Source organism: Manacus vitellinus, unplaced genomic scaffold (assembly GCF_001715985.3).
Source record: "Manacus vitellinus isolate BGI_N305 unplaced genomic scaffold, ASM171598v3 scaffold_10_pilon, whole genome shotgun sequence".
Classification (NCBI taxonomy): Eukaryota; Metazoa; Chordata; class Aves; order Passeriformes; family Pipridae; genus Manacus; species Manacus vitellinus.
In genome coordinates this window covers 16143538-16162351 of record NW_021938838.1, presented here as the reverse complement: position 1 = coordinate 16162351, position 18814 = coordinate 16143538, and the positions used below count along the sequence as shown (strand labels likewise).

The following is an 18814-nucleotide window of genomic DNA, read 5'->3' as shown; positions in this document are numbered from 1 at the left end:
ACTAGTGAGGAGGGATCACATCTTTGAACCTTTCTTATTTATTCAAATGTCGTAAAAGTTTGCCTGAATAAGGACGCAGGATTTTTCTCATGGCTTTTAGAGTGTTAATGCTGTTTCATTCAGAAGTTGTAGTAAGAGTATGGAAATGTATTGTGGACTCTTGGAATCCATCTGTGTAGCTACCTGAAATGCCATCGTGTTCCCCAACTCTGCTAGATACTATGTTTGCCATGCAAATATGAGCAGCAAATTCATGGGAAGCTAAGTGGTATCACAGCTTTTGGAATCCCAGATAGCTGAGGTTGATAATAGATCATTGTTAGAGGGCAGGGACCTCTGTGTACCCCAGTTTCAGTCTCAAGGGTCATTTAGATGCTGCTCCGCAGACCTTCTGCCATGTGGATATTCTGTAAGAGATCCTAGTTTCTTTAATTCACTGCATTGTTATTTTATGGTATTCAATGCTTTGAGGTCTTACTATGAGCGTTTATCAATTTTTATAGAGTTGGTAACACTGGGATACACAATTTTCAACTTATATTATGTTCATTATCTGATGTTGAAGCTTGTCAGTGTGTAAAATGCACCTCAGCATTTAAGAAAAATGTTTAAATTCATGAATGCTAAGGCAAAATGTGCCTGATCTTTTTTTTTCTAGTAAAACATCTAAAAGTGATTTCTTCTTTTGTCTTGTGTCTTCTTGTGTCTCATTTGTGTGTAATTGTGTCTGTTACTTGTCACCATGTTGTTCCTTCAGTGCTTCCCGTCTGTAATGCATTTTCTGTGACACAGTTTAGCTCCACACAGGATAGAGGCAGCTCAGAGACACCACTTGGGTCATTCAGGTCTTTAATAACTTCGAGCTGTACTTCAAAGGGTGTTGCAAAATGCTCTTTAAAGGCTTTTCCTCTGTGTTTGATGTTCACGTGTAACTGCTCTGAGGAGTGCAAACACCAGCCATGTGCTGAGAAAGCAGCCCCAGTGCAGCAGTGGGGCTTTACTGGGGTCTGTATCATGCTCTGCTCTGCTCTGCTCCTGTGTTCCCACAGCTCTGCTCAGTGCTGGATTCCTGTGGGCTCACTGGAAGACACGCAAGGGTCTGCATGGAGGTGTTTACCATGGATCTGCACATCCCGAGGATCTGGAGGACATCAGAGAAAACATCCTCAACTACAACGAAGAAGGGGGTGGGGAGCAAGACGAAGTAAGGATCACTGTTAAGTTACAATTAAGAGGGGACTGGTGGCTCACCGTGCTAAGGAAAACATTTTATGGTTTGTCCTCAGCCTTTGTTCTGCTGATTCACTCCTGCAATTGGCAGATGAATTATTTGTAGGGTTCTGTACATGAGGATGTGTGTTTCCTAAGCAGAGATAAGTGCCTATTCATTTTTAATTTGTCTTAAAGCAAGTGATCCTGTGTGCATATTGAAAGGAGCCTGGAGAGCGAGTTTAGCAGCAGGGAACTGTCAGCTGGTGGGTTTGGTTTCACAGCTCAGGAGACCCTGAGGTGCTCAGGGCTCGTTACTGGGGTAGCTCTGAGGGCCTTAAAGAGCCTGGTGTGAACTGTTCCTCATGGACAGACTCTTTCTGGAGTCTGCTCCTGACAGCAGGTATTCACACCTGACTTTAGGAAGGGGAGGTGCTGCATTCACTCCTCTTAAGCCCTGAAGCAGGGAGTGGTTGTGGAAGAACCTTTCTGCATTTTTCTACTCTGGACAGAAATGCACCAGTGAACACAAGCTGTGTTTATACTTAGAGTAGAGCAGATTATACCCAAACAGATATAATTAACATTTCTGCTAGCTGCTTTTACATTTTCAACATGTCAGGCGAAGGCAGAGCTCTGAAAGAAAATTGCAGATATTATAGACGAGTAGTCTAAACAGATTATTTACTCACCCATGGATGTTTGCTATGTTTAAAAGAGGTAAGAAACTTAATTGTCACCTTTGAAACTGTTCATTTTGTGGATTCAAGGAGTGGTGTGACTCTGCAGAGGTAATATAGTCATGGCACCAATGTGATGGGTGAAAAAAAAACCCCACTGATTTAGAAGAAGCATTAAATTTGACCTGTCCCAAAATTCCAAATATTTTAAAAAATTTGTAGTTATAAAATACAGAGAGTGTTTTGTCAGGCCACCTGGGAAAATACTCTTACTTGTGGAATATCCTTATTTTCTTGGTGAATTAGTGGGAAAGTAATAAACACAGAGACATTTTCCATGTGATAACATAGACAGCTATAAATCCTGTTTTCCTTAATCAGATTAACTTCCTCTGCAATATTTTGCAATTTTACACCCAGAAGGTCTCTTTGAGGAAATCCACAGTTACTGTATGACATGTTTAATTACTTTTGGAGAGTTCTTAAAATACACTCCTTGTTTTAAGGAGAAGAATCAATTTAGTGATTTGATGATCTTCATCTGAGGCTATTACTCTGCCTGAAGAAATAGTGCTTGGAGTGAAGCCTCTCTGGGTTCTGTATACTCTTCCTAAATTCTTCAGATTTTACAGTTGCTGGGATTGCAAACTAAAACTTATCAAGCTAAAACCTAATTGATTGTCTAGATTAAAAAAAAACCCAACCCCCAAAATACCCAGAATTACACCACCTCAATTGTGTTCTAATGTTTCCTTAACAAAAGAACCATGAGGGCACTTGGACAAGAGAGTTTTGGTTTTGTAAAGTTAGCAGAGGATAAGGCTGTGGGGACAAGAGGCTGTCTTACAATGGAGTTTCTGCATCTGAAATAAATAAAACTGTCCCTCAGAGAAATTAGGAGTTCATAAAAATTGCAGGAGGTCAGTGCACTGTTGAGTACACACTGAACTCAACATGTTGTTAAAAGCCAGCTCTCGACCCAGAGGCAAGGGTTGAGTTGGGTTTGCAGATGGCCAGCTAAGAAGGGTTTATTATCAAAAGAAATGTGTCATTTTAATGAACAACTAATAGCAGTGAAGGATGATTTTAATATCACCCAGTTCACTGAAGGGGTGATCCTCAAGTCTGTACTGGAACAAATTCCCATTTAAATTGTATACGATGACAAGTTGTCTTGTTGTGGCTTCCCCTGGAAGCTGAGCTGTTGTACAGTGCTCAGGGTGCTCTTAGGCACTTATTTAGAACGTGCCCAAGACAGGGATCTGTACTGTAGGGCTCACTGTTCATCACCAGCAGCATTTAGTTTCTGGAGGAATGGAAATAAGAAGTTCCTGTCCCAAATCCCCATCTTGCCACGTACACAACTTCTTGATTGCAGGGTTTTTCGAAACCATTCTGTCTCCAGTTGAAATTCTGTGAAGCTCACTGAGATTACCTGACATAATCTCTTACAAAATGGTTATGCACAATTCCACATGTGGGAGAACAAAAGGAATCTGTGGGAAGTCTGATTCCACGACTCCGTCACTGATTGTTCATGAACAGTCTGAGCTCTGTCTTACACAGCCTGTCATTTTTCTTTGGCTGTATATCTGTCCAGAGCCACAACCTTTGGGTTGTAGGAAGGTGAAGGACGCCGTGGGACAGGATTCATTTATTTCTTTCAGGTGGCACAAAGATTCTGATCAGTGAACACAAGTAACTGTTGGCATTGGCAGATTTAGTGCCAGAAGTTGCAGCATAATTCCCAGACAGCGTTTGCTGTGGCTGAGCCAGAAGGGAATTATTTACTTTTTTGGGACTAGGTAGTTTTACTTGGCTTTTACGGTCATGCCACTTCCATATAACATAACCAGCCATTATTCCACAGATTGATAAAATTCTATCAGAAATCCCAGTAGCATTGTTTGAACTACTACTGCAGGAGTATTTCTTTAATGTGCTGGTGGTGAATATTCTCTCACCTCTTCTGCCAGACTTGGTGTCAATGTTTAATGATGGTAAGATACTCAGATCTGAATTTCAGAACAAAAATTGAGGCGTTTCTGTCATGTTTATTTAGCTTCTGATATGAAATCAGACTTGATTTTGGCCCACCATAGCAGTGCAGACTGCACAGGTGTTCCTGGGTTTTGGTGTGTTGCAGGTGGCAGAGTCAGCTGAACACGCAGTCCTCCAGGTGCTCACACTGCGTGGACTGGCTCGGGGTCATTCTTTCTTTATTTCCACTGGAACATGAACTTTTGGGACCTATAGATGATGTTAATTTGCTGTGACTGGTTTCTCACTGCAGGATGCCTACAACATGGCAGAGCTGCAGGTGTCTCTCCAGGCCAGCCCAGCCTATTCCCTCTGCAGGAGGAAAGAAACCCCAATCCAGCGGAAGGGTGTCCTTGGTGCCGTGTCCCCCTGCACGCAGGGCCAGCCCCGAGCAGCAGCCACTGCAGGAGCCGCTTTTCCCAGCACAGACTTCGGTCAGTACCTGTCAGGAGTGCTCAGAGCAGCTGACTGGCACGGCCAGGCCCTGCCCCAGGACTCGCTCCGGGTGTTCTGCACGGAGGGAGCCGGATCGGGAGCCGGCAGCCTGAGCTCCCTGAGCTCCACTGGGCTGGAGGAAGGAACAGTCTGTGATGACATCAAAGAGTGGGGACCAAAGTTTGAGAAGCTGAGTGAACTGTACTCACAGAGAGATACAGGAGACCAGTAGATCACCAAGTCTCCTATTTTCAGTTTTGGAAGCAAGGGTGATATTTTTCATGCTCCTGCTCTGTACTACCCTTACCCTCCCTTTTTGACTTGATACAACAGGGATTCAGGTTCTCTAAAGAGCCACACTTGGCAGTGAATTGAAAAGTGCGAAGGAGCTAATCTTGGGACATTCTGAACATTTACATTTTTGGACATAAACTTACTGGGAAGAATAAAGGAGAAGTTGGGGTGCTTAATCATTCACATACAGTGGTTAAGAAGTACAGAATTTTTTCTGTTGCTGAAGTACCACAGGACTCAGAGATCCCAGCACACAGCCTGAGGTGTGCTCAGAGCCCGAGAGAAGTGTGCTGGGAGTGCTGCTTCAGTCGGTGCTTTAGCAGTTATTTGAAGATGAAAAGCCCATTGTCTTTTTGTTGTGCAAATCAAGTCCCTGTTGTATTATATCCCTCTTGTTCCCTGGAGTGAGCCCAGTGAGAGCTCCTGCTCACTGCCCATCCTGCAGGTGAGAGTCCAGGGATCCAGGTAAAGGAATGAACACGTGGATGGTGGTTTGAACTTCAGTTATAACATAATGAAATTTCTTTATCCTGTCATACAAATACAGAAGCTGGATTTAGGCACAACACATCCAGCCAGCTGCCTACAACTAAATGCTTTTCCTAAGGAAAAGGCCAGGTAGGAATTTCAGTAGCAAACCCTGCAGTTCACTATGATCTCTCATTAGTAACTGAGCCTGAACTGTGCAATAGCATCTGCAGTTGTGTCCCCACATTTTTCTGAACCTCCTTTGACAGAAGCATTGCAGGAATTGGGTTTGAGAGGCTGTCACTGCCTGTTCTATAGAAAAACTGACCAGCTACAATTGGAGCCAAGTAATGCCATGCCAGGAGGAGCTAACTGGGAACACAGATGCATTTCCAGTGAAGAAAAAACTCTGCATCCCTTGGAACTATCCTGTCTTTAGGATGTCAGAAGAATGAAGGTCTTTCCAAAAAGAACTTCACACACCGCTGGGACTTCTGAAAATAAAGTCCTGTAATAAACAAAATTCTGGGACCAGAGAAACACAGGTAAAAGCTAACAGCAGGAGCATGGGATGGAATATTATGCTCTGAATTACCAGTCCCTTTTTCAGACCATTTATGTCCAGCTACTATGCTGGATTTTTCTTAAATTTGACAATATTGGGCAGAGGGAAGGTGCCACAAAATTAATTTTGATTTTTTTTTTGAGACCACTTGTACAGCTAAATGGAGTACAGTGCAGCAAGATCAAAATCTTAAGCTGTGCTGTTTATGTATTATATGTAAATTATATCTATTATAATATATAAAGTATATATGATATGTACATCATATATTATCAGATGATAATATGGATATATCCTGGATTCTAATAATTGTTTCATTGAAACAAAGCATGAAACAATGTATTGCAAAAGACATTAAAACTGCTTTGCTCACAGTTGCATCAGTAGTTTGTTTTGGGAGGCTTTGCTTTTATTTTTATACTATATTTAAAACCATAAACCATAAGTGAATGCTGTCTGCAGGCTGTGAGACATGTTCACACAGTACCTCGTTCTCACATGCATTTGTGACACACTGGAAAATCTTGAGCACACCATTCACCACTGGTTACACACTGCAGATGATGGGCATTTTCATCTGGAAGAGCTAAATCCCAATTTTACCCATGCCCAGTGGTTCCAGTTCACAGAAGGTGCAGAGCCTACGATTTTGTAATTTTACTGACACGTTTACCTGTGAGGAAACCTTGGCTGGAACATCCTGCAGTGTTCATAAATCTGGTGTGCCTGTATTTCATGATCTCAGCACTCACAACAAACAGGATATGGGAAATGAAGCAGATCTATATTATGCACAAAAATATATTCTTTCCCCCAAAAGCAGTAATTTTGTCTGCATACCTTGTGTTCTCCCCATACCTGTGGACATGCTGTTGCTTTGGCTGGTTTTAATTTAATTTAGCCTGTAAGCTCCTTGGGGCCAAGACTGACTTGACTTGCCTGTGAAGTGTCCTGCTTATCTAAGGCACCATATAAATAATAAACCAGCCTTCTGTGCAGGGTGTCTCTGCCTCACTTGTATGTAAGGTCGAGTGAAGTGTGGACTCTTGAATTATTTCTCTCTCAGTTTTGATCAGATACTTCCACAGATTTGAGTCATGGGTGCTGAGCTGCCTGAAAAGCCTCTAACTGAGGTCTGGACTCAGGCTCTGGTTACACACTCAAAGGACATGTCACCACTTTGGTGTTTTCCCCAGGGGGCCACAGCCCACCCTGCTCCCAGAGGCTGCTGTGTGGAGATCTTGGTCCCAGTTTTCAGAGCTGTTACTCCAGCCCTGAAATACCAGACTGGTCCCGGGGTGAGACTGAAAACAAGCCCCAACACAACTCTGTCTCCTGGTGCCTGGGAAACCCACGGGCAGATGGGTCACACAGAGCAGCTGCAGAGCTGCTGAGGTTGAGATGTCTCAGTGCTGTTCCCAAATGTTGCTGCTGTACTGCTGCTTCCTCCCCCGTTACAGCTGTGGCCCTAATTTGTAACCAAACATTAATAATAACACCCCCAGCCTCGGAGCTGCCTCTGTAATCACAGCCAGCCAGAATACACAGAATATAAAACAAAAGGGCAGGAAACATTTCAAAGCTGCTCTAGGAACTTGTGTCGATACAATCTCAGTAATAGGACACACTCATTTGCAGCTGTCATGCCCTATTAAAGCCTACTCTTCCTCTTTCCAGAGATTACTAATTAGTTCACTTAATTTATCTCTTTTAATTTGCATGCTGCTCTTTTAATTACTGTGCAATTGCTGAAATCATATCCTCACTTGTTCTGCATTTACACAGACACACACAAATATGTCAGTGCCTCTACAAAAAGGCTTATCCCAGCACAGCCACTGCCATGGCTCCTGGAGAGAACAGCTGGCTGCCCATGGAAAGCTGTGCAACGGGGCAGGGGGGAAGAAAAAACATGGAATAAAAAAAATCACTGGGTCCCTAGGTACTGGGATTTTCAGTAATCTGGTACTTTTATTAATCTTCTTCCGTGTTCTTTACAGACTTTAAACATGTAGTAAGAACATTTTATTTAGTATAAAATATTTGTTAAGGTCTGAAATTTAAATAATCATGTGGATATTAGTATTTAATCTGTCTGCCTGTCAACTACATTAATCTTTGTAGTATTCCTCTGTTAAAATAATGTTCCAAGTACGCAACATGGAGCCAACCCATATGAAAGCTGATTGTCCTTAGGTCTGACCTACTGACTAGCAGGTTTAGAAGGGAAAACGTGGCTGTAAAGGAGCAGGATTAGGTGAGCAAAAGAAAGTTGAGCACTTTCTTAATTACAGAAATGATAAAACCCATGCCTGGGGATTTAAATGAGGAGGTTCTCTGGAGCCCAGAATCCCTTCTATGCAGGCACACACAATGGGATGTGCGGATCACGTCCCATAAATTAAATTAATCTTACAGCAGTCCAGTCTGTACCTAATTAACACTGGTGACAAGCCCCCTTTAAAGGAGTCCTGCAGATGGGAGGCTGTGACTGCCCTTGGGCACCACAGGGGAGACAAAGCCACACCAGGCAGTTGCACCTCCAGCCCTGCACATCCCACTTCTCCTGCCACAAGACTCCTACATCAGGACATCCCACTTCACATAAAGCCCTTGATAATGTACTTTTCCGCTCCCAAAGAACACGTGTTTCTGTTCATTAGGAATACTAAACTTGACCTACAACATGGAAACAAGCAGATCCCTAATGATCAAAGCAAAGTGTACTTATTTAAATTGAGAAACTTTCTCAGCCTACTGGAGTTAACGTGCATTGAGTGATGACTGGTGAAAATCAAGGCTGGCACCTTTAACTTGTACCAGAGAAAGGAAGCCCAAGCTGTTAAAATACAAAGGTGATTCCAAAAGTCAGTGATAAACATGATGTAATGAGCTCAAGAAAAGTCAAAACTTCCTGCTGAAAAATGTTTTGCTTTCTGCAATATGGACTTAAACAAAGATGATTCCCTAACCAGGCCTTTCTCAATCCCTCCCAACATAAAGACAAGCAAAAAGTGATTTTCAAATTACACAATTTATTTAGTATACAATAGTCATTACATCTCTTTACAACAACATATTATAAAATAACTATGTTAGATCTCACCAGCAGAACACTGAAACAAGAAATGAAAATACACTTATGGATCTCCTCTCCTAAAAACGTTCTGGCTCCTTGATAACATTTCATCTCTGCAATCTAAAAAAAGTAATTCATACCACAGTCCCACTGATAATGTGCAGCTTGAAAGTCCTCAAGGACACCAAGAACACACATGTCATGTCCCTGCTATTCCCACTGCTAGTAAGACTTGGTACATGCACTGCCAGGAGGGTTGTTCCTGGGGGTGGATCGTCCCTAATTGACTGGGACAGTGATGTAGGGCAACCACTTGGAAATAAGGTGCATCAGGGTGATGTCGTTCAAGAATATGAGAGTTATTTTAACAAAAACTGCACATTTTTAATGCAGTGAATGGAGATCACAGCAAGACACAGGAAGTAGATAAAATAATTATCAATTAAAACACTACCCACCTGTGGCAATGGGAGGTGCAGCCCCTCTCCCTGCAGCCCTGACCCTTCCCAGCTGGCCCTGCCTCCCCAGTCAGCCTTACACAGGGCAGGGAAGAGCTGTTCCCTCTCCTCCAGGGCTGGGTTAGTGTCCTTCTGCTCCTCTGAGCTCTGGTAAGTGCTTTTGTTCCTTGGCATTCTTGGATTTACTGTTTTAGGGAGGTTGGTGTCTGAATGCTGCACTGCTGTCTCTGGAATATCCCTTAGTATTAAACCTTTCTGAAAATAAGTCTTTCTGTTTAAAAACCAAACCAATGTGCACTTGGTAGTTTCTGTGAAAAGGTTAAATTTCTCCTTTGGCAATATTAGAGATGGCATTTTTGAACCAAGTCTGTTTAAAAATAATTATTGTTACAGTCAGGACTTCTTAATCTCAGTTATTACCTGTAAGTAAATTCTGAAAAGCACAGGGTACCACTGGGTCTGGGAGTCCCTCACCTCCATCAGAGGAAAGTTACTGCACCATTCCAGAAAGATCCAATTGCATTTTAGAACAAGCCAGCACAGCCCAGACATACTTTACCTTTCCTGTGCTTGTTTTCAATTACTGAAGGCACTCATTGAGGGATTCACTGACCCGGGCTTGCAGCAAGAACAGCCATGCATCATTACAGGCCTAATTAAAGTTTTAATACTGATTAAAATGTTTTATTATTGTATTATGTTAAACTGCGGTGGTCTCCAACCTCATTAAGGGATACAGGCTAGGAATTACTCAGGAGTTTCAGCTGCTGAGTTTAACAACCCAGCTCCTGTCAGTGTGTGATTTAACACACCCTGACTACAGCACACTCGCCTTTTGTGTCAGCCAGAAATGCAGGAAGATGTTGAACATTGTTTAATGAGTATTTACTGAATATAAAATTGTTTGAGCATATGACATAACCATCTCCATCTCTCTGGTAATTTACCTTGGTACAACTGAAAAGGAAAAACACTTAAATCACTTGGAATTGGAACCCAGCTCAGTTGTGAAAGCTAATCTCATTACACATCTTGATTAAATTAAATGTGGAGTTTGCTATCTGTAGCACTTTCAGTTTCCCATCATTAGAAATTAATTGCAGTGGTAATTACTATAACTGAGTTATTTGCAAGGCCACAAACACTCTTCTAGGTGTTCAAATGTTAATTCAACCTGGGCCTAGAGGCACTTGATTATTACAGTTGTGTTCTTCACAAGAAACAAATGATCCCAGTGGATCTCTTAAGATGGAGAGCACTGTGAGACTTCCAGATTTAATCTCTAATTTCAATCTAAAACCAAAGAAGTGCTAAAACACAGCAAAAGCCATGTACCTCCATAGCATTTAGAAATTCAGTACAATTCACAAAGTTCTGGCTGGTAAAAAGACAACAGGTACAAACAAATCACAAAATTCTCAGCATAGAGGCCTGGCTTCACTTAACCTTCCAAGTATTTTAAAATACCTGTAGTCTCTGTTTTAGGATAAAGAGCAAGGAAACAATGATTTTGTGCTAAAATATAGAGCTTAGTGTCTGAAATAACATAAAGCAAAGCTCCAGTAGCTGAACATATCTTAAATACTGAATTTTCCTGCTGATTTAGGGATGAGTTTTTCTTTTGTAAGGTTGGCAGTGTTCAATTTTGATATCCTACTAGGAGTCTCATGGGGAGAAAAAGGATCCCCCGGAGTTCAGAAAGCATATACAGAAAATAGTGGTGTGAGAATGCAAACTGAGAAATTTGGGGTTTTGTTTGTTCTGAGCACTTTAGAAGGATACAAACATGCAACATGTATCAAGCATGCTCCAGCCTTTAGTCTCACTAGAAATAGGTAACAGTCCATCATTTAACACTTAATGTTATAAAACAGTATGTCTCTGATCACTAAAAATGCTGGACAAGGATTAAAGTTTTACTCTTCAAACTTATTTGCTGAATCTGCACTCACTGATTCTGCAATCACACACTCAAGCTTCGAAACTCATATCTGCACACATTCCCAAAGAATTCAAAAAGGAGGCACTGAAAGAGCAAAAGGATCTGTCAAAGAGGATCAGACTGTGAGACAAAACTTCATTTCGTGACCATTTTCAGGATTCACAAGGATAATGCATACTCACAAAAGGAGTAGCATGGGCTGCTTTCACTAAATTTTTATTATTTTAGAGTAAAAATCTCAACTGCTGAGCAGATTCACAGGCTGGCACTGGGCAGTGCTCCCACACACACTGCTGCCTTTGTCTTCCAGTCAGTTCAAACTGGAAAACAATTATATCCTAAGTATTCCAAGGGTCAGAATTCATAACTGAAATGGTCCCTGCTAGCATTTATTTATGGATCTATGAAAAATTTGGCAACATCAGGAATGTTATCAAAACTAATCTGTCTTAAAAAAAAAAATCACAGTAATTAAACAAGAAACCATCAACATAAAATGTTCTTAAAAACATAACCTGTTTGTAAACTTCATCTGCAATGCCTAATGTGGGTCCTAGCAGTAAAATACTGACCTTGAAGCCATGGTTGGAAATGTTATTTATGCTTGGCAAGTTTGTAAACATGGAATGTTTTGTTTTGAAACACTCTGGTGAAGTGTGTGGTGTAAGAAGGAAGGTTTTTCTTGATTTCCTCACAGAAGCGAGGATACAACGCAGGTTTCAAATCGGGTGCGTTCTCTCCCAAACCATCCATGATCTATAATGAAATGGAACAGATGTGTGAAATATCTTTAGCCAGTTCACAGTTACAGGCAATAAAAAGTTAAAAACAATCTTGACAATACACTCAGAGGGTCAGGCTGGCCAGGTTTGTTAACAGTATGAAACAAGTGGGAGGAAGGAAAGAGCTTTAAACCAGTAAGATTTATAGTATCATCTCTGCATGGATAAAGCTGGTTTGTCAGAGGTCCATATCTGCTTTGGCTTGTTCAGTCTGCTCTGGTTTCATCTTGAGAACTCCCCTGGCACAGAGCAGTAACACAACCACCCACTGCTCCTGAGGGAACTGAAGCTCTGGAGTGATTTACACTCTGGAAGTTTGAGTACTGTTTGAGCACTGCAAACCTGAAGCTCATCAGGAAGTGATTACTTACTCTGCCCAGGATCAATTCCCCCTTTTTTATTCTCAAATACTATTAAAAGCAATGTTCAATGTGGCCATTTTGAGAATGTCTAAAGGCATCATTAGATTTTCCTTCCCACAGAGCTACTTCAGATCGTAACTTCAAAAAGAAGTCAAGCAGAATTAATTTTGTTTCTAAATCTTGTCTCCAGCACTTACATGGCCATTGGCTACATCAAGCAGGTCCCGTAAGCGGCAGCCTCTGCTGTGCCTCCTCTCATAACAAATGCTGTCCTCCAGGATCACGTAGTCCGTGCCAAAGGACCGCAGGATTCCGTGCACGTCCTCAGGAGATCGCTTGGCATAGATCTGATAAATCTAGAGAACGAGATAAATCTAAGCTCTAAGACACATGACACTGCCACTATTTCTTTGTTGGCTCAGAAAGAACTGAGATGGAGAAACCATGTGACTTGAATTAACTATTATAAAAACAATATATAAATGCTCTATTCAGCAGCCACTTGGAGTTTGTGTGTTATGGCTACTCGGATGCACAGCAGAACTGCTGCTGACTACACGACACGGGATGGTGCTGGCAGACTGGGGGAATGTCTAAGTTACAGGAAAGGGGAGGTGAAAACAGGGTCCCCAGCTCTGTGTGGAGTTTCTCAGGGTGGTTTCTGTCTAAAATCTGTTGTGCTGGTCTAGGAACTGAAGGGAGGATCAGGCAAATCAAGAAATGCTCCACGTGGGTTTAACGGGCTAGCTGGGCACCAGGATCTACTGATGCCAACAGAACCCAAACCAGTGCCCTCAGGACTAGCTGAGTACCCAGGCACAGCAGTTCAGACACACTCCAGCTGCCAGAGGTGAGTCAGCAGATGCCCAAAGTAGGAGTTTCACAGAAGCAGGTAAATCCTGGGCCTGTGTCTGACAGTGAATTACCTCAGTGAGTAAAGCACCTGATGCCATTTGCAATGTGCTATTAGAGAGGATATTTGTTTTCTGGAGTGGAGCCACTGACATGGACAAGAACTAGCTTAAACAATCAGAACACTCTTACCTGCTTTGTTCTCTCCCTCAGATTCTTATCCTCATAATGGGGATGGTTAGTTAAGGTCCGTCCAGTGCACAGTTTGACTCCTGCTAATAGCTGCATGCTCCCAGCAAACACTGCTGTGTTTGGAGTGTTTGACCTAAACAAACGTTGATAAGTCTGAGGAAGTCTCTGTAGGGGCGTTTTTGCAATGCTTGTGACAGATCAGAAGGAAAAAAAAGACTGCAAAAATATTTTTCTGCCTCTGTTCAGGGAGTAATCTGTTCAAGCAACTGTGTTTTGTTCAAATATAGGGGATAAAGTGGATAAATCGTGATAATACTCTAACTGCAAATAAAAAATTCACTAAGCATGATTAGAAATTTAAGGAAAACATGATCCTGAAAATTTCAAATTATTTCTGTATTTCATAAATTCATACAGCCTTTGAATATTGATAAATTCTATATTCTAATTCTCAGAAATTCTCAGAATATTTCAGAAAACTTATTGTGACTTAGATTTCTGTGTGATATATAGAGGTACTTTATATAAAATGGATTATTTATTCTGAATGGTAAAATTTCCTGTTCCTCTCCTGGCATTCACCATTCACTTGGAAAGAAAACTGTTATGCTGAGGCTTGGGGCAGGGGAAGATGCAGAAGATGCCAGATAGAAATGCTGGCACTTACTGGTACTGTGATCTCTGAAATTCCAAGCCAATGTCTAGAATTGTTATCTAAATAGCAGCCTTGGTATTTTAGAATTGTTTCAATACCCGTAATGAGAAAACTGTTTTTGCTCACCTTCCCCCAACAAGTTTACAATCTAAAATGTATGTAAAGACACAAGAGAAGGGCATAGCAGAAAGAAAAGTAAAAATTCCAGGCAATAGACACTCCTATAATCAGGCTAATTAAAACTGGCCATCAGTGTTTTCTAGTCCTTAGTAGGCACATTTCCGTGGAAAGGTCTATGAAGACTACAACAGCAGAAAGAAGCACACATTAGATGGAGTAAAATGAAATTAGAGTGTGAATAGTTGCCTAACATCCCTGTGCATGCATATATGGCACCTCTAGTACTCAGGTAACTGTGACACTTTGGGTGCACTTAAGGGAGCCTTTGGGAACTGCAGCTCTAAAGTCAGTCGTCTTTAAGCTCCATGATCGGCTTGGGAATGTTGAGAGACAAGTATTAAATTTTATTATCGCCTTTCAAGAGATTATGCTTAGCAAATGAATTAATAATTACAAACCCTTCCAAGGAATTCTTACATTGGTACATTAATCCCATCTAGGGAGGCCAGAGACAGTATTTTTAATAGGCCAGTTTAACTTTACTGATCGACTAGTTCTTCAGCACTTTAGAAAACCAGTTTCATTTTAAAGTCTGAAAATATTTAATCTCTTAAAAATTATTTTTTTTTTTACTTAAAATATTCAAAGTTACAAGTGTCACAAAGTAAATGTTTCACTAAAAGAAATGAATTCCTGTTAGAATTTATGCTAATGTAATGGCCCTGACAGGCTGTCAGCCAGGACTCATCCCTGAATCTGCAGGAAAGCACAAGTCTTTAGGCTAAGCTGCAAAGGACATGGGCTAAACTCAGAGGGACTGGGTACAGCTTAGATACCTGAAAGAAAAAGATGATTCTCAGAGCACCTTCAACATGTTTCCATGTTGATGCCTCGGCCGGGCAACTTCTAGTGTGATAAAATGGTTTCTGTGTTTGTTCAAGATTAGTTCAAATTTTAAAATGCTCTGCAGTACTTACTCCTACCTTGGCCTTACCAAGGCAACCCTGCACCTGGGATTGCAAATTTGCATTATAATGGTCTCTCTAGCAGACTCAAACTTCCTTAAACACACTGATACAGCCCCCCCCCCAACAAGTACCAAAGGCAAAACCACAGGAAAACAAGCAAACAACAAAAAAAGCCAAACCAGCCTGCAGCCTCTTTTCTTTAAAAAGAAGGCTAAAGGAAACAGTGAGTGCCCCTAATCCATAACGTGTAAAAATGCTTGTCAAAAATGTAGAATCATAGAATATCCTGACTTGGAAGGGACCCACAAGGATCATCCAGCCCAACTCGTGGCCCTGCACAGACACCCCAACAATCCCACCCTGTCCCTGAGAATGTTGTCCAAACCCTCCTGGAGCTCTGGCAGCCTTGGTGCTGTGCCCACTGCCCTGGGGAGCCTGGTCAGTGCCCAACCACCCTCTGGGGGAAGAACCTTTTCCTGAGATCCAGCCTAAACCTCCCCTGGCACAGCTCCAGCCCTTCCCTGGTCCTGTCCCTGGTCACAGAGAGCAGAGATTGGTGCTGCCCCTGGTGAGGAAGCTGCAGACCCTGATGAGGTCTCCCCTCAGAAGATGGATCATGTAGAAGATGAATGGAGATTCCTCCCCTTTCCAAAAACATTCACTCCTGCCCAGAAGGGCTGAGTGCATTCTTTATTTACCAGGTAGTAAGAGTTTTGCCAGCACTCCTCCCTGTACCTTAAAAGCAACCTAGTGACCCTCCCTTTTCTAACAACTGGCTTATGTGCTCTGGTCCTGGATGGAGTTTAAACTCCAGTGTTCCAGGGGAAGGCAGATGTTTCCCTGAGACTCAGATTTACATGTTCCAAGTCCTAGAAAATTATCCTCCTTCAGACATATCACTGTCCATATTTTACTGGGCCAGCTCAGATGTTTCCAGACCAACAGCTGCTACTACTGGAGCCGCTGGAGAGACCCCAAGGAATACTTCCCAGGGATAGGATGACTTCCACATTCCATGGAAGCTCTTTCCCCTGTGCCCCTGTCTGAGCCAGGCACTAACTGCATTGCTCTGCACCCACTGCACCCATTGTGCTGCAAACCACTGAATGACACTTCTCTATTACACAGGAACGAAGCAATTTTTACAACTGTCTGAGCAAATGACGTATAAAATGAAAGGATAATTTGTTTTATAGCTCTCTGCCAAGCTCCATACCACACTGCCCAACCTGCAAACAATTTATTCTCTAGGAAATGTCACTAAATAATGACAAGGACTTACAGGTCAAACTGATTTACATTATATAATTTAAATGCCATTCCAAGCAGACCTGATGGCATTTTGAACAAATAATCTCATTTATTTTTGAAGCTCTAAGCTTTCAACAAGTTAATTACAGCTGAACTAATGGGTAAACTAAGCACTATATTATATTGCAGGAAGCTTTTCTTTACCTACACTTTAGAATTTAGAGAATTATATAAATACTAAAGAGTAACTCATTAAAAATAAAAAGTTTCACAGGAAGTACTTGCACAGACTCTGAAAGTCGTAGTAATTCTTTCTCTTAAACTGCTAAGAAATTATTGTGAGCTGGTTTTAAGGCAGCACTAAGGAAGAAACGGCCAACATTGCAATTACAGGTTGCACCATTAGAAATAAAATGGTTTTTTTAACTAAAACTCCCCCAGAGATGAACCCTGTAGTTGGCTTTCAAAGCCATAAAATCTGACCAGCCTCAGATTATTCCTTTACTCGAGTCTGATATGAATCTACAAAGTAAAAGGCTTTGAGAAAAGGAGATTCTGGGGAGGGATTCTTAAATACACCACAATAGATATTTCTTTTTCTTTAAAATAAACTCTTTTTATTTGCAGAGTGCTATAATAAAATATCACAGGATTAGCTGGAGGTGATAGGCAGTAAAGCACATTCAGTCATACTGTCATGGTTCTTTTTTTTCCCTCTGGTTTGGAGAGACTGAAAACTGCAAAAATGGAAAACGACAGCCACAAAGAAAAAGCAACAAGATGCATTTTTGTTAGTCCCAGCCTCAAGTTTATGCATGCAGATTTTGCTCACATAAAGGAATGCACCTACACAGTTGGTGGAAACCTAGTTCTTAGGCACTGTCAAGTTCGTGCCTAAATTTTACTGACAAATCAGTCAATGACAAAGAATAAGCCCAAGAATTTAAGAACAACAATTAAAAAAAAAAAGGTGTAATGTTGCCTTTAAAGTCTGGGATATGTGTTGATTTCAGTGTGATTACCCTTGAAAATTAGGCATGTAAATAAATAACAGAGATGAGTTAAAATTTTTAACTGGTTTGAAATTAAAATATAGCCACTAATATAAATTAATAAAAAGTACTGAATGAAAGAACCACCATTGAAACACGGGTATTTCATTTCCATAACCTTAGGAGCCTTTTAGAACTTTGTGGGGTTTCCACTAATGTACAAATTTGCCTGCTTGTCCCCCACACCTGGTTCAAGTACAGTTGACATCCAACTATGCTCTGCTGAATCTCAGGCTCAGTCAACTTTTCCACTGTTTTGGCTGTTGCCTGAGATTTCTAAGAAGTTTTTCTGTGATTTTTGGCAACTGCTTAGGAAATATTCCACAATTCTAGACAGATTTCCCCTTTAAAGGCAGAAGACGTTGCTTCTTTAGCACTTACCAGAAGTAAACAGAGTAGGGAAGTTCACGCTATTGATTTGCTCATTCTACTGATATTCTTCCCCATCTCACAAATGAGCATGTTGTTCCTGTTGTCTTAGGGAGAAAGACCAAAACTAAGAATTTTAATGTACCTCCCAGCAGGGAACAGAGAGCTGTGAACTATCCCTGGGGCATTGGCAAGACCTTCTTGACTTTTTTTTTTGGAAAAAAAAAAAAGCTAAGAAAATGAGGTGGTGGGTAGGAAAAAGCAGAGACTGGGATATGAAAGATCATTTTGTAAAAAACCCGTGCTCTGTAATTGTACAGATATAAACCACTAGATCTTCCTGAAAATGCTATGGCAACTTCAGTAAGGGGAAAAGTGAGAAATACATCTGCAGACACTTCCCACTGGACAGACTAATAGTTGGTCATTATTCAGATTGTGTACTTGGACAAGTTAATATGCATTTAGAACTAAGCAGACAGAAGGGTTTTCTTGTTGTGGAGAGATTGCAAGACAGATGAGTTATTCCTAATTCACTGCTATACATGACAAATTAAGAGATTTCCATACTGAGTTTTAATAATGAATGATTAGCCCCTGACACCAGCCTTGACAGGTCATTAACTACAGCACAACTATCAAGTGTTGGTACAGTAACATATTTCTCTTACACGCCAAAACTTAAGAAAATCTGTCCCACTTTGAGAAACTTATCATAAATTTTGTTGACTGGTATTTAAAGCACAGATAATTAACTCTTCTTTACAGGAGTAATATTTCTAAACACAATAAATTCTAAGTAAAAAAAACTCCCTCTGTGATTGTCTGTCATGACTTAAAATGAAGAGAGGACAAGCACCAGTTTAGCATTCTCAGCACTAAGAACACATGAAACATTATTCTCATTGGAGCCAGTCAAATCCAGCTCATGGCTGGGAATAACTCCACATGCATATTTTATGTATAAATCTATATATAACTCTATATATTGTACACAGGAGACCTGAACTATCAGACATTTACCATCTTTTAATAAAACAG

General features: G+C 41.1%; 2 protein-coding genes across 6 annotated transcripts in view; one reads left to right on the top strand and one right to left on the bottom strand.

Moving 5' to 3' along the window:
- LOC103766311 (neural-cadherin-like) overlaps nt 1-5983 on the top strand; it is a 64149-nt gene extending 58166 nt beyond the window's left edge. The window contains exons 32-33 of the mRNA XM_018086248.3: nt 1050-1204; nt 4183-5983. Coding sequence (XP_017941737.2) covers nt 1050-1204; nt 4183-4596 — 569 coding nt within the window. The 3' untranslated portion in view covers nt 4597-5983. The remainder of the gene's footprint in view (nt 1-1049; nt 1205-4182) is intronic.
- A 2734-nt stretch (nt 5984-8717) lies between these two features.
- The window catches only part of DPY19L3 (dpy-19 like C-mannosyltransferase 3), a 33282-nt gene continuing 23185 nt past the window's right edge, over nt 8718-18814 (bottom strand). For 2 of the 5 annotated variants that reach the window (XR_003916396.1, XR_003916397.1), the window contains 2 exons: nt 17786-17880; nt 13381-13491 (listed from right to left, as the gene is read on the bottom strand). Coding sequence is in view for 3 of the 5 variants with exons in the window: in XM_029965370.1 (XP_029821230.1) it covers nt 11765-11926; nt 12512-12670; nt 13359-13491 (454 nt within the window). In the remaining 2 variants the exon portion in view is untranslated. Of the gene's footprint in view, nt 11927-12511; nt 12671-13358; nt 13492-17785; nt 17881-18814 lie in introns of those variants that run through there. The other 3 variants (XM_029965370.1, XM_029965369.1, XM_029965372.1) reach the window with 3 other exon arrangements.